Source organism: Porites lutea, chromosome 9 (assembly GCF_958299795.1).
Source record: "Porites lutea chromosome 9, jaPorLute2.1, whole genome shotgun sequence".
Lineage (NCBI taxonomy): Eukaryota > Metazoa > Cnidaria > Anthozoa > Scleractinia > Poritidae > Porites > Porites lutea.
In genome coordinates, this window is record NC_133209.1 from 9966835 (window position 1) to 9979334 (window position 12500).

A 12500-nucleotide genomic window follows, 5' to 3' on the forward strand; every position below is an offset into this window, starting at 1 on the left:
AAATTTAGTTCAAGTTTTAGCGAGGAAATCGGGTTTTACGCCGCTCAAGAAAATTAAGGCATGGGTTCTTCTATTTAATTCCTCAAAAACAGGGGGGGGGGGGTGGTCTAAATTCTTAAGCTTTCAATATAGCACAAAATAACTTAAGGACAGACTTTCTGGGTATAAGTTTAACGACTCTGAATTCTGACTGGAGTCATTAATTATCCCGTGACCTATTGAGGCTATTTTTAGCACAAAAATATATTTGGCAATATGGCACCACTTATAATTACTTTCTGGAAGTTGCAGTTATCGTCATAGTTATGAGACAAGTGGGTACATCATTTCTATGTCCGGGCCTTTTAAGTTAATCTTTTAGACAGGAAGGAAATTCGAAAAACGTTTGATAAGGGGACTGGGTACTAGTACAAAATTCCGTTTATTTACACTTTTAATAAATTATTCAACAAAGCTCACGCACAGATGTCTAGTCGTTAATCTAGGGACATGTTTGGTTGCAATTTCTTCGATTGGCCGTCACGTGACCTAATTTACAATTCTCAGTTACTCGGAATCGCTTACATTTTTGAGAGTCATTATTTTACTCAAGTTTTCTCGCTACAGAGGTCTTAATCCTCAAAATATAGCCCACCCCTCGACTTTTTGAGGGAAATTGAAAAAAACACCCATGCCTTAATTTCCTTGAGCGGTTCCTGTTATCCGACCGTAAAAATAGCTGAAAAGTGGGGTGAAATCCAAGGGAAATGGTAATAGTTCGAGTTAGCGGGGAATTTGAAGTAACGACCCTCGTAACTTTCGGATTTAGCAGCCTTTCCCATCGCTACTTTCGGAGGGTCGCTACTTTCAGGAGGTCGCTACTTCGTACCGTACATGTCTTGAGCAGTACGAAGTTACGATAATAATATCGAGACAATTACGAAAACATTCACACTTTTCACTCATTTCATGTTATTGCTTTTTAAATAAATATTCAAAAGAACTGTTTGACGATTACGGAGTGAGTATTCACAGACGAAAGGAAGAAATTTTGAAAAGAAAAAGATGTATTAAATGTACCTTTTGAGTTACATAAAGGAATGTCAAATATCATTATTACTGTTAAAAAATAAATCTCGAATCAGTTTGCATTGGTAAAGTTTGTTGTATTATAACTATACTTCGGAAATCCGTTATTTCTAGCAAGAAGGGAAATCATTTTAAAGTCCGTACTTTCGGAGGGTCGCTACTTTTGGCATTTGCTAACACCTGTGAAATTTTATCACTACTTTCGAAGGCTCACTCTTTTCGGGGGGTCGCTACTTAGGGAACTTTACGGTACCGGGGTACTACTGTACAAACTGTCATCGGTAAATTCTCAGTCTCGGCAGTACTGGGTATAGAGCGGTTTCACTCACATAGCCAGCAGCATCTATGTATATTTATTGGAACAAAAGAAAGCGTTGGCATACGTTGATCGGAAGGCGCATGAAACAACCTTAGGTCGAGAAGCCAGCCCTCTCCGAAGACGGGGGCGAGGACGGGGGCGGGGGGTTACTCGATCAACATTTGGTTATAGGTGAGCCGCTGCGTTCCTTTCAGATATGATCCGGATCAGGATCAGTGATCTGAGATCACAGGATCATGGTAGATCAAATGAACCGATGAATCCTTGTCCAGTGAATTCATCGGTTCATTTGATATACCATGATCCGAGTGCTCTCGGATCACTAATCCTGATCCGGATCATCTCAAAGGAATGCACCCTCAATGTCAGGTACCTCTGGAAATCAGTTAGGTTTCCGAGACTTTCGTCTCGGGAAACATCAGGACTCTCTTTAAAACAAAACTAACTGTTTCCCTCGGGATCTGAAATTAAGTGTATTAAATATATAACTTCAGTAGAAAAAAGAAGTGGCGAGGAGACCTAACAGAAACTATTAGAAGCTTTTGAGAGGTTAGGCCTCCTCAACTCGAAAGCAAATCAAATACTCCCATCTTGTTGAATATAAACATTACTTGAAATATTGATATTCAAAGAAGACAGAAAGCAAATTGTTGTTGTTCTAAATATCAAAAGTCGTAACTGTTGATCAGAAGCATACCTAAAATGTGTGTAATTCCACAATTGGTTTCGGCTCCATTAAATCTAAAACCAGTTATAGAACATTCGAGGGGGAGCCACCCACAATGTGAGCACAGTTACTGACAAGGTGTATGAGTACGAAAAACAACCCAAAGAAAATGTATTGCGTAAATAACTGACTTTGTGAAATTACAGGGGCTTAAGTATTATTTTCCCGAAAAGTTTAGCTGCAATTTAAAGTTTTGCGAGAGTGAGAATTTTTCTGATTCCTCTCCGCATCGCATTTTAGATTCCGAAACGTTAAGGAGCTTTAAGAAAGTTCCTTTCTGTACGAAAAATGGATTCACCTTGGGAGTGAAATGGGAAGAATTAAACTTTAGAAAATCGTAGGGAATTTATTAGGTAAGCTTCGAAAATTGTACATGAATGTTACGGTCATTTTTAGCCTTCCTCAATTAAGCTATCGAAAATACTAGGCAAATTTTGCCTCTCCGAACAGATATTTCACATAAAAGATGCGGTTGGGTGCCCCTGTTGTAAAGCAAAGTGCAAGGCAGAAGCGCGTTGATCCCTGAAACAAACGATTCTTTTCTTGCATGCATTGTAAGAAGAACTGGTTCTTCTTCAGCAGATGAGACATGACTTCTTTCTTTAAACTTCCAGTTTAATCTTCAACTAGGATCATAACTCAACTACTCAAGGTACATTGCAATATCAGGAATACACTCTCTGAACATCGTTGCCATACCTTGATTTTATAATGATTAGCAAACCCACCTTCCTAGCTATAAACTCAAATTAATGCTTACGTACGCAAGTCTCCTGTGGTTGGCTAGAAGTGACTCATCTGCATAAAATCTTCGAGTAGTTACCTTGTCAAAATAATTTTCTTTCTCAAATTTCGCTGTTAAGATTGGGTTGCCCAATCAATAAAATATGGGGAGCAATACAAAAATAATGAGATGTTGATTTCTATTAATATAGAATTTTAATTTATAATACTAGTTAGAAAAGTTTGAAAATTATGTCGAGTAGTCGATCTGGGAAGGTGTCAAGCTTCTTCTCCGAATATGATTGGCTAAACTTTCTTATGAATTAAAAATGTGATACCAAAAACATAGCCTTTCGAGTCTGATTACAACGCGGGTGGCTAACAACTTCTTACAGGTCATTTACAGCTTGAAGAATCAATACAATTATGATGTGACCAGGAATTATCTTTACTATTATTATTTAAATACTTTTCACTTTTAAGTAATACCATCTACAGAATGAATTCGATTGAAATTACGAGAAACAAGCTAGAATTTATTCAAAACAAGGAAAGAAACTATTTCCTGATAATTTCCAAACAAGACCAGTCAAGGTGGAGATGCCAAACCATGCCATGCATATTCGTTATTACAGACAAGGCCATGTGACCTGCTAAAAACCTGTAGAAACGGAATACCTGTTTTCACACCGAATTCATGACAGGAGAAGGTATCAGTTGATCAGTCATAAGTTGAAATGTCCAGGTTAAACATAAAATTTCCATTGCTTGCATTTTTATTGTTTACATCATTACACATTGAATAGTATCTGTTCCTGACCTATTTATGCACAAAGCAAGTAATATGTTTTTACAACCTACAACTTGAAACCTAGACTTGCTACAAGTCGACCTCTTGGCGAGCGAAGCGAGCCTTTTTAGGCTGCGAAAGTCTACTTGAAACCTCAAATGGCGTGTAAACTAACCGTTTCATCCATCAATGAGCTTGGATACAGAGAGTTTATTGTAAGATTTGGTAATGTTGTAGAGGGAAACTCTCTCTGTGCGGCTGCCGTGTATGCATGTGGTCTAGAAGACCTTTTTCTTCCTTTGAAAACTTCGTGGGAACAATGTGCCAGTTTATTGATGACCTTCCTCAAGATGGAAAAGCAGGAATTTTGCGAAGCTTTCTTGACCTTACAGCTCGCTGGGAGTCTCTGTCATGCGACTCGCAGAGGGAACAAACAGAAACAGGCATAAGAAAACTGATCAACGACGAAGAATATCAAAATATCTGCGGTACGAAGTTTAGCAGATATTTGTTTTCTGCACGTTCTGAATTTGGTATTTTCATTGTGTTTTTCAATGAAGTGTTCAGTAGTTACGTAATACGTGTTAATTGCGTTTCATATATAAGTTGTTGTCAGTCAGTATGTTCTTCCTTCGGGTCTGCAACGCCACACGCTACAACACTGTTCTGTTTAACATGAGTGACGCGGAGGACAGCAATGTTCGTTCTCGTCCGAACCCTGAAGTCGTAGATCCTTTTATTGGCGCTGCTATACAGGCTGCCGTTACTCGTTCTATAGGTTCTTTAACCGACAACCTTACACAGGTCATTGAATCTCGGCTTACCGATTTTGCCAAGCGTTTTTCAGAGGAAAACAGTTCGTCCGTTGAGCAAGCTGTTAAGAAGGCGCGTCGCGAGCATTACACGTGCAAGAGAAAGGGTAACCAGCAGCAGTTAGACCATTCCCTCCAGGCGCTGGACAAGCTAGACGAAGCTTCCGACGCACTGAAGCACAAATCTTATGAAAAAGCTAAGGCTGCTTTGGAGTCAGGTACGGAATTAGTGTCCAAGCGTGTTAAAGCAATAAAGCTAGCCGACAAGAGCGAGTTTGGATGGGCGACGGTCAATGAGTATCTATCCGACGAACTCGCCTCTGACTCAGATGATGAGAAGAGAATTTACCGGGCCGAGAGGAGAGCTGAGAGAAAGGTCACTAAGGAAAAACGTCGTCGTGCCCGTTCTGGCGACAAAGGCAGTGGCTCCGCCTCTACATCTCGGGCGACTTCGTCAAGATACGCATCCAGCGATTTGGTCTCACGCCCGGAGGCTAGACCAGCTCGTCGTTTGGGCCCCTGCTTTAAGATAAGTACCCAGCACTTTTTCGCTTTACTATCTTTGTTTCTTTCTTCGTCGATTATGGCGTTACCGCACAGGCCATAATCCAATATTCTCAGTGATTTGCTGCATTTGTGTTTATATTCATATAGGTTAGTGCAGAATATCAAAATATCTGCGGTACGAAGTTTAGCAGATATTTGTTTTCTGCACGTTCTGAATTTGGTATTTTCATTGTGTTTTTCAATGAAGTGTTCAGTAGTTACGTAATACGTGTTAATTGCGTTTCATATATAAGTTGTTGTCAGTCAGTATGTTCTTCCTTCGGGTCTGCAACGCCACACGCTACAACAATGTTCTTTTATTTTTATGTTATGGATTTTATTTTCATGTTTTTCTGTATGTGTTCCCCTTTTTTCAGTGCGGGGATTTTGGTCATTTGAGTTCCACCTGCTTGAAGCCTGCGGATTCTTCGAAGAGTAGCTCTCGACGCGATTGACTAGATGGCGCCTCGTCGACCTGTGATGAAGTTGAGTGTGATTTAATTCATTTATTGTCTTGTTGTGGCGACGAGTTTAGTGCGAAAGGCGGAAGCAGTGGCGTGAAAGGTCGCTTGCAATCTTCGTTTAACTTTTGGGTCGAGACTTTAGATGCTCCAGATTTTGTCCTTGATATGATTAGGCGCGGTTACAGATTGCCGTTTGCCGAGTACCCCTCGCAGTGCTTTTTGAAGAACAATAGATCAGCTCTTCAGCATCCGGAATTTGTCGCTGATGCTATTAGCGAGCTTTTAAGTAACGGCTGCATTGTTGAGCACGAATTACCCCCGTATTGTGTTAATCCTTTGACAGTCGCTGTTGGGAAGAAGCTTCGCCTGGTTATCGATCTGAGACACGTAAACAATTATTTAGTAAAACCTACATTCAAGTACGAGGACTTACGATCGCTTTCTCAAGTTCTCGATGAAGGACACTGGTTTTTCTCTTGGGACCTTAAGTCCGGTTACCACCATGTCGATATTTGTCTCGACCACCAAAAGTACCTTGGTTTCGCGTGGCCTTTTTCTGGCGTCGTCAGATATTTTTCCTTTACAGTACTGCCTTTCGGGTTAAGTAGCGCTTGCTTTTGTTTTACCAAGTTAATGCGCCCGTTAGTTAGGCGTTGGCGTTCTATGGGGCACAACAGTTTCATTTGTTTGGACGATGGTTTCGGGAGTCGACCAGACAAATGTTCTGCCGTGGCAGCTAGCTTAATTCAACGTAAAGAGCTCTCTTCATCTGGTCTTCTTTGTAACGAGGAAAAGTCTCACTGGGATCCAGTTCAAATTGGCGAATGGCTAGGCTTCGTTATTGATACTATTTTAATGTGTTTCCGGATTCCCGAGAAGAAAGTTCTCAAGCTTAAAGGCTTGCTAGATTCTGCGATTCAGGATGGATTCTCTTCATTTCGCGAGTTAGCGAGAATAGCAGGCACTATCATTTCAGCTGCGTTAGCTGTTGGTCCAATTTCTCGTCTTTTGACCAGACAAATGTACTTCGCCATTGAAACCAGATCGGCTTGGGATGACATAATTCATTTTCCTCCGAGCCTTTTACAAGAACTGAAATTTTGGTATTGCAACATCGACTGCTTAAACGGCTATTCTATTAGGCCACCGTTAGCTACGCATACCGTTGTATTTTCCGATGCTAGCAACGTAGCGTTCGGAGGATTTTCGGCTACTTTAGACGGCTCCTGGGAGAGCGAGGATATCGGCCAAAGCTCTACATTTCGCGAGCTGAAAGCAATTTTTTACGTGTTGCTTTCTTACGTGGCTCAACTGAAACACAAGAGAGTTAAAATCTTCACTGATAATCAGGCCGCCGCCAGAATAGTTGCTATCGGAAGCTCCAAATCTCACCTCCAGGCCCTGGCTATGGATATTTTCAATCTTTGTCTTGCCAACAGCATCGTTCTCGAAGCCCAGTGGATCCCTAGGTCTCTTAATGAAAGAGCAGATCTTCTTAGCAGATTTATTGATAAAGACGACTGGTCCATCAATCCCTCGGTATTTCGACTTGTCGACGCTAAATGGGGCCCTCACACAATTGATCGCTTTTCGTCCTATTACAATGCCCAGCTTCCGAGGTTCAACTCTAAATTTGCTTCCCCAGGTTGCAGCGGTGTGGACGCCTTGGCTCAGGATTGGCGACATGAGAATAACTGGGTTTCCCCTCCGGTGGGTGCCATTGTGCCTTCAGTTAGGGCTCTCTCGTCCTGCTCCGGTTACGGCACTTTGATCGTTCCAGAGTGGCCCTCGGCCTATTTTTGGCCTTTTTTGCACGACATCGCCTCCCAGTTCAAGTCTTTTGTTAAAGAAGTGTTTGAGCTTCCTTGTATTGAAGACCTCTTGCTGGAGGGTCCAGGACAGAAGCAGATTTACAAAGCGCGTTCGTCGGTGTTCAGCGGCTGCCCGAAATTTAAAATTTTAGCTTTGCGGGTAGATTTTAGGTGAGCTTTCCCATTTTTGTCTCCCCTTACAGCTCATTATTGTCGGTGTTTTAGGTTTATCTTTTGTTAGCCTCGTTTTGGTATTATTTATTTGCCTGATTTGGCACCGTTATCGTTTCTGCTTTGGCAGTGTATTTTTGCCTGATTTGGCAGCTTTGTTTTGCCTGTTTTGGCAGCGTATTTTTGCCTGATTTGGCGGTGTATTTTTTGCCTGATTTGGCAGCGTCTTCTTGGCTCGGAGTTCGATGTCCGCTTCACCCCGCAGTTGGCCTTATTTTATGTTTTATTTTATTGGTCTACATTTGTTTTATCGAATGTTTGCTATTTTGTTGTATTTTTTACTGTTTTTTACAGCACTACTGGGCCCAGCCAGTTCGGCTTCCATTTGTCGTTGTTTCTCATTACATGTCGTTTTTACGCTGTAGTACTGTCCGTGCTGCATGATTATGATGCAGCATCATATTTTCTACTGTATTATAATTTTAAATGTTTTGCCTTTTCCTGCCTACTTTTATTTTATTTTTAGATGTTCTCCAATCCGGGATTTGGAGTGAAGCGAATTCTTTGGCCGATCCATCCTTGCGCAAGCTTGTTCCAGACCTTCTCCATTTACAGTTTGAGTCCAAGGCTCCCTCTACCGTGCAGAAGTATAGATCTGGCTGGATCAGATGGCGTGAATGGGCAGATTCTAAGATTGGCGTTTCAGTTATTCCAGCGAAGCCACTGCACATTGCTCTCTTTATCAGCGAACTTACTGCTGTTTCTATTTCTAATAATACGGGGATATCTCCTATAGAGTCAGTTGTTTATGGTATTAAGTGGGGTCATAGTCTGGCCGGTATTGTAGAATGCCCTACTGGTCACCCCCTTGTTAAGTCGTCCTTGGAGGGTGCAAGAAGGAAGCTTGCTCGTCCTGTTCAACCCAAAGAGCCTTTATCCGTTGACACAGTTTTAAGGATCGCTGAATATTATATTTCTAGTAGTTCGCTTGCCGTTATTCGTTTTCTTTTCGTCCTTTTGGTTGGCTTTGCTGGGTTTTTTCGTATGGACGAAATTCGCAATTTGACAGTTAGAGATGTCTCTATTTTCAACGAGTACATGTCACTTTTTATTCCTAAACGTAAAAATGATCAGTATAGAGAAGGGCATACGTCCTTTCTAGCTAGGTCTCATAAGGCTACTTGCCCAGTTTCTATCACCGAAAGGTTACTTAAGCTTTTCCCTTCAACTTGTGAGTCATCTTCGCCCCTCGTTAGGCGAATCGTTAAAACTAAGTCTAGGGAGTGTTTTCATGCTTCTAGAGGAGTTTCATATTCAACGCTAAGAGATGAATTTAAGAAATTTGTTAAACCATTTGTAGGTGACATTGCTCTTTACGGCACGCACAGTATAAAGTCTGGTGCCGCCTCAAATCCTGCTTGTCGGAGTGTTTCCGCTGATCTGCTAGATATGCATGCTGGCTGGAAATGTGCCACTTCTAAGAACAGATACATTAAGCACACCGTTAGTGATCGCTTAAAAGTTGCTCAAACTATTGCTATTTAGTTTTTGTTTGTTTATTGCAATTATTTAGTTTGTTAGTAGTCTTGGCGGGGGACTTAAGTCGTGCCTGGCCCGCCCCAGATTTCCTATCCCTTTTTTCCCCACGGGGTTTTTTAGGTTAGGTTTTTTCTGGCCCCCCTGGCACGGCTTACTCTATTTGACGTTTTCATTTCTATTTTGTACTAGTTGTTTGCATTTTCTTTAATAAAGTGGCGTTATGGCGTTACCGCACAGGCCATAATCCAATATTCTCAGTGATTTGCTGCATTTGTGTTTATATTCATATAGGTTAGTGCAGAATTTCTGCGTCTGAAACACTATACTAACCTTTATAGGGAGAAATTTGGATTTACTTTTGTGATATGCGCTCGTTTACATGATACCAAAGATTCTGTTTTAGAGAAAGTCCTAGAGCGTCTTAAAAATAACGAAAACCAAGAGTTAGAAACAGGAATAGAAGAAGTGAAAAAGATAATGATCCAGAGGATGAAAGATTTGGTGGATGATTGTCAAACTTCTAAACTGTAGTTTGAAAACCTGGATACACAGTGTTCGATTAGTGTGGAAATGATTATAGGATCCCTCTGGGCTGGTAGCTTTGACGGTTGACGGTTAAACATTAGATCTTTTGACAGTTAGTTGTTAAGTAGAAGTTTGGTCCAAGAGTTTAATTAAACATTTACTTCAGAGTCTGTAAAATTACTAGTAATCGTTTTGTTTTGGAGGTGGACAGAAGATAGAAAACAATGGGACTATTGTTACCTCGTTCTCATTTGCCTGGTGAAAACAATGGTCTACAGCAGTCTGCAGTCTGCATTTGGTACAGATCAGTTTCAGGTTTTCTTTGCCTTTCACTTATAAAATTTTAAAATTTTTTAAAATATAAGCAAGTTTTGTAGTCTTGGAATGTTTAGAAAGAGTGTTCTCGAGAACATGGTAACTGATTTTTCCAGTTTAGAGATTCTTCAGTAGCCAGAAGCCAGTGAAGATCAATTGAAATACTGAGCCAGATTTGAAATACCTTAAAACTTTTCGACGACTAGTATTAATTGCATTTTTCACGGTAAGAAATTACCTTTTTGACGGTTTACGGTTAAATTTCAGGCTATTTGACGGCTTACGGTTGTAAGAAAACTAGAAAATGTCTTATGGTGGCCCGAACCTATTTATATGCGCGTTGGTTATGCTTTTGAATTGCGATTTTCGGCAGGAAAGATTTAACCGATTTCCATAATTTTTGACATCCTTAATAAAGAATGGTTGAACTTTAAGAAAATGCTACTTATTTTCTTATAGGTTTAAGAACGTTTGAGATATCGCGATATGTTTTAAACCACATTTTCACAAAAAATGTCAACCCTAAGAGAGATTTTTCTCTAACTTCGGCAAATAAGCCTCAGAACTCTCTCGTTTTATATCTGCAAGTTTGAAGTCAATCGTGACCGTAGAACTCGCTGCACAAATAGCTGGGCAGATTAAACCTTAAAATGCAACGCTAACACACACATTTGTGAAAGCTGACACACAAGTAGAGGGCAACTGCCGGAGGACTATCTCCTATCTGCAAAGGTATTCTTGAGTACAAAATAGTACTAAAAATATAAGCGCACTGCGTCACTCTGCATATTAGGGATTCTGCTTGCTTCGTAGCTCTCTAAAAACTGAGGGACAATTTGAAATTAGTGATTGCGTTTCCCTCCGCTCCTCAGTTACCGGCTGGGAACCAAGTCTTTTTATTTTATTTTCATTTTTTAAGGCAAATTATGTGAAAAATTTGCATTTTGTCTCGTCAATGACAATGACCTCCTAGTCACGTGCTTCCGAACCAAGAATAACTCTTATGCGCATTTGTGTCAGAGGCTCTAACAACGCCAGTATCGTTTTGGAACCTTAACCTGACATGAAGTTTTACAACTTAGCTATTCGTAGGAATACACCAAGTCATGTTGTGGGTAGTTATGTAAAGTAAGAAACACTTTTTAGTCACACCCTTTCATAATTGCACAGTTTTGCAAATTTGTCTAAACTATTATTTAATATATAAACTTTGCAGCTTCCATTTTCATTTTTATCAGGCAATTTTATTGACCATGATGAAGGACAATATTACTTAAATTTAGGTGCTAAGTGTTCGACTCAAGGCTTAGCCAAATACATTAGCGTAAAGTCACTCAGTTTTGATTGCCAGTAAATTTGTCTGTCACAAAGGGACATGAAGTATCTTTTAGCCTGAGAAAACAGCCGGCATTTCACGACGCTACCAATGGTTTCCTCGCGAAATGACGTCTGTCAGGAACCTAGATCTTGGGAGTGCTTTTGATTGGCTTAAAATTTGCTTCATCTAAGTAAAAGTATTAACACTTAGATCCCAGTTAGTGACGCGTCATCAGTGTGGAATTTTTGCCCTCGAACCTTAGACGACATTTCGCTGGGAGAACCCAGTTGAAGTCGCGAAACTGATGTCACCTGTTTTATCAGGCTTGTATTTTTAAGCTTTAATTTCTCAATTTGTTGAATTGAAAGAACTGTTTTCAGTGGGTTAAGGAGTACATAAGAATGCCATTCATGATGTCTCTAGTGGAAAGAACGATTTTCCATCCAAGAAGCAATTGAACCAAACTTCGGTCGCTCAGATGGTTCCTCGTGCCAGCATTGTAACATAAGATTATAGCTAAAAACGGAATTAAAGAAAAATAAAAGAATAAGAAAAGTAAGTTTAAAACGTAAATCCAGTACGTGTTTCTTTATAAAGTGAACGAACTGGCCCTTGTAACTAACAATCTCGTCGGGCAAATTCACTTAATTCCTAGCCATTATTTTATAACTGGAAAGGACAGAGGAAGCTGGTAACTCCGGCTATAAGAAAAGCTGCAAAAACTGCGATATCATATAGCAGCAAACTCTTAAAAAACTCCCAACCATTCAGCATATGTGATCTGTACTCTCCTAAAGAGGTGTATACCATGTATAGGCTATATGCGTCCTTTTTTTGGGTGCTATGACTACAGTAAACATTTCAAGGACGTAATCCAATACTAATATTAAGGACCTTAAGATCCGAGGACGGCGACGGCAGAGAAAACGTCTCTGAAAAAGTGAATTCGTGTTCTTTCAATCTTCATCGCGATTACTCCAAGCAGGAGCCCATCAAATGGAGCCTCCATCTCCATTAATTTCTTGAGTCAACCCTTTCCCGAGTAGATTTATAAATAGAACGGCTTGTTTCCCGCGAAAAGTGTCATATTTCCCCGAGTCTCGTATGTCACCTTGAAAAAATAGAGCTGGATGAAGTCGAACTCAGAAGCCCGTCCTTCGACCGTTTTCCTTTTTTACTGTATGTCCATTTTTACAATTTTACAGCCGCCGGGATCTGGGTGTCATGAAATAAAAGTTAATAAACTACCCGACTGAGACTGAGCATGAAGCGATGGGACAAAGGCAGCGAACTGAGGATCACTGAAAGGTTATCTTTGCAAGTGTTTTCTTTTTTGCCGTCATACATCCCACATGTAGGCATGCCCTTCGAA

The 12500-nt window shown here is 40.4% G+C and overlaps 3 protein-coding genes and 1 pseudogene across 3 annotated transcripts in view; 3 read left to right on the forward strand and 1 right to left on the reverse strand.

Annotated features, from left to right (window-relative positions):
* The first annotated feature begins 3573 nt into the window (after positions 1-3573).
* LOC140948653 (2-oxo-4-hydroxy-4-carboxy-5-ureidoimidazoline decarboxylase-like) lies at positions 3574-9668 on the forward strand (annotated as a pseudogene).
* Positions 4101-5046, forward strand: LOC140947964 (uncharacterized). Its single transcript, XM_073397189.1, has one exon. The coding sequence runs from the start codon at positions 4249-4251 to the stop codon at positions 5044-5046; it is 798 nt and encodes a 265-aa protein (XP_073253290.1). The 5' UTR covers positions 4101-4248.
* Positions 5559-8976, forward strand: LOC140947965 (uncharacterized). Its single transcript, XM_073397190.1, has 2 exons — positions 5559-7420; positions 7936-8976. The coding sequence occupies exons 1-2, from the start codon at positions 5615-5617 to the stop codon at positions 8974-8976; spliced, it is 2847 nt and encodes a 948-aa protein (XP_073253291.1). The 5' UTR covers positions 5559-5614.
* A 1205-nt stretch (positions 9669-10873) lies between the features above and the next one.
* The window catches only part of LOC140947499 (proto-oncogene tyrosine-protein kinase receptor Ret-like), a 12422-nt gene continuing 10795 nt past the window's right edge, over positions 10874-12500 (reverse strand). Inside the window, exon 8 of the mRNA XM_073396611.1 lies at positions 10874-11644. Coding sequence (XP_073252712.1) covers positions 11548-11644 — 97 coding nt within the window. The 3' untranslated portion in view covers positions 10874-11547. The remainder of the gene's footprint in view (positions 11645-12500) is intronic.

Bases quoted from the DNA above. Each gene is read 5' to 3' on its own strand.
- LOC140947964 (XM_073397189.1), top strand. From the start codon at position 4,249: ATGTTCTTCCTTCGGGTCTGCAACGCCACACGCTACAACACTGTTCTG.
- LOC140947965 (XM_073397190.1), top strand. From the start codon at position 5,615: ATGATTAGGCGCGGTTACAGATTGCCGTTTGCCGAGTACCCCTCGCAG. The intron at 7,421-7,935 runs GTAGATTTTAGG...TGCCTTTTCCTG, and splicing joins TTAAAATTTTAGCTTTGCGG to CCTACTTTTATTTTATTTTT.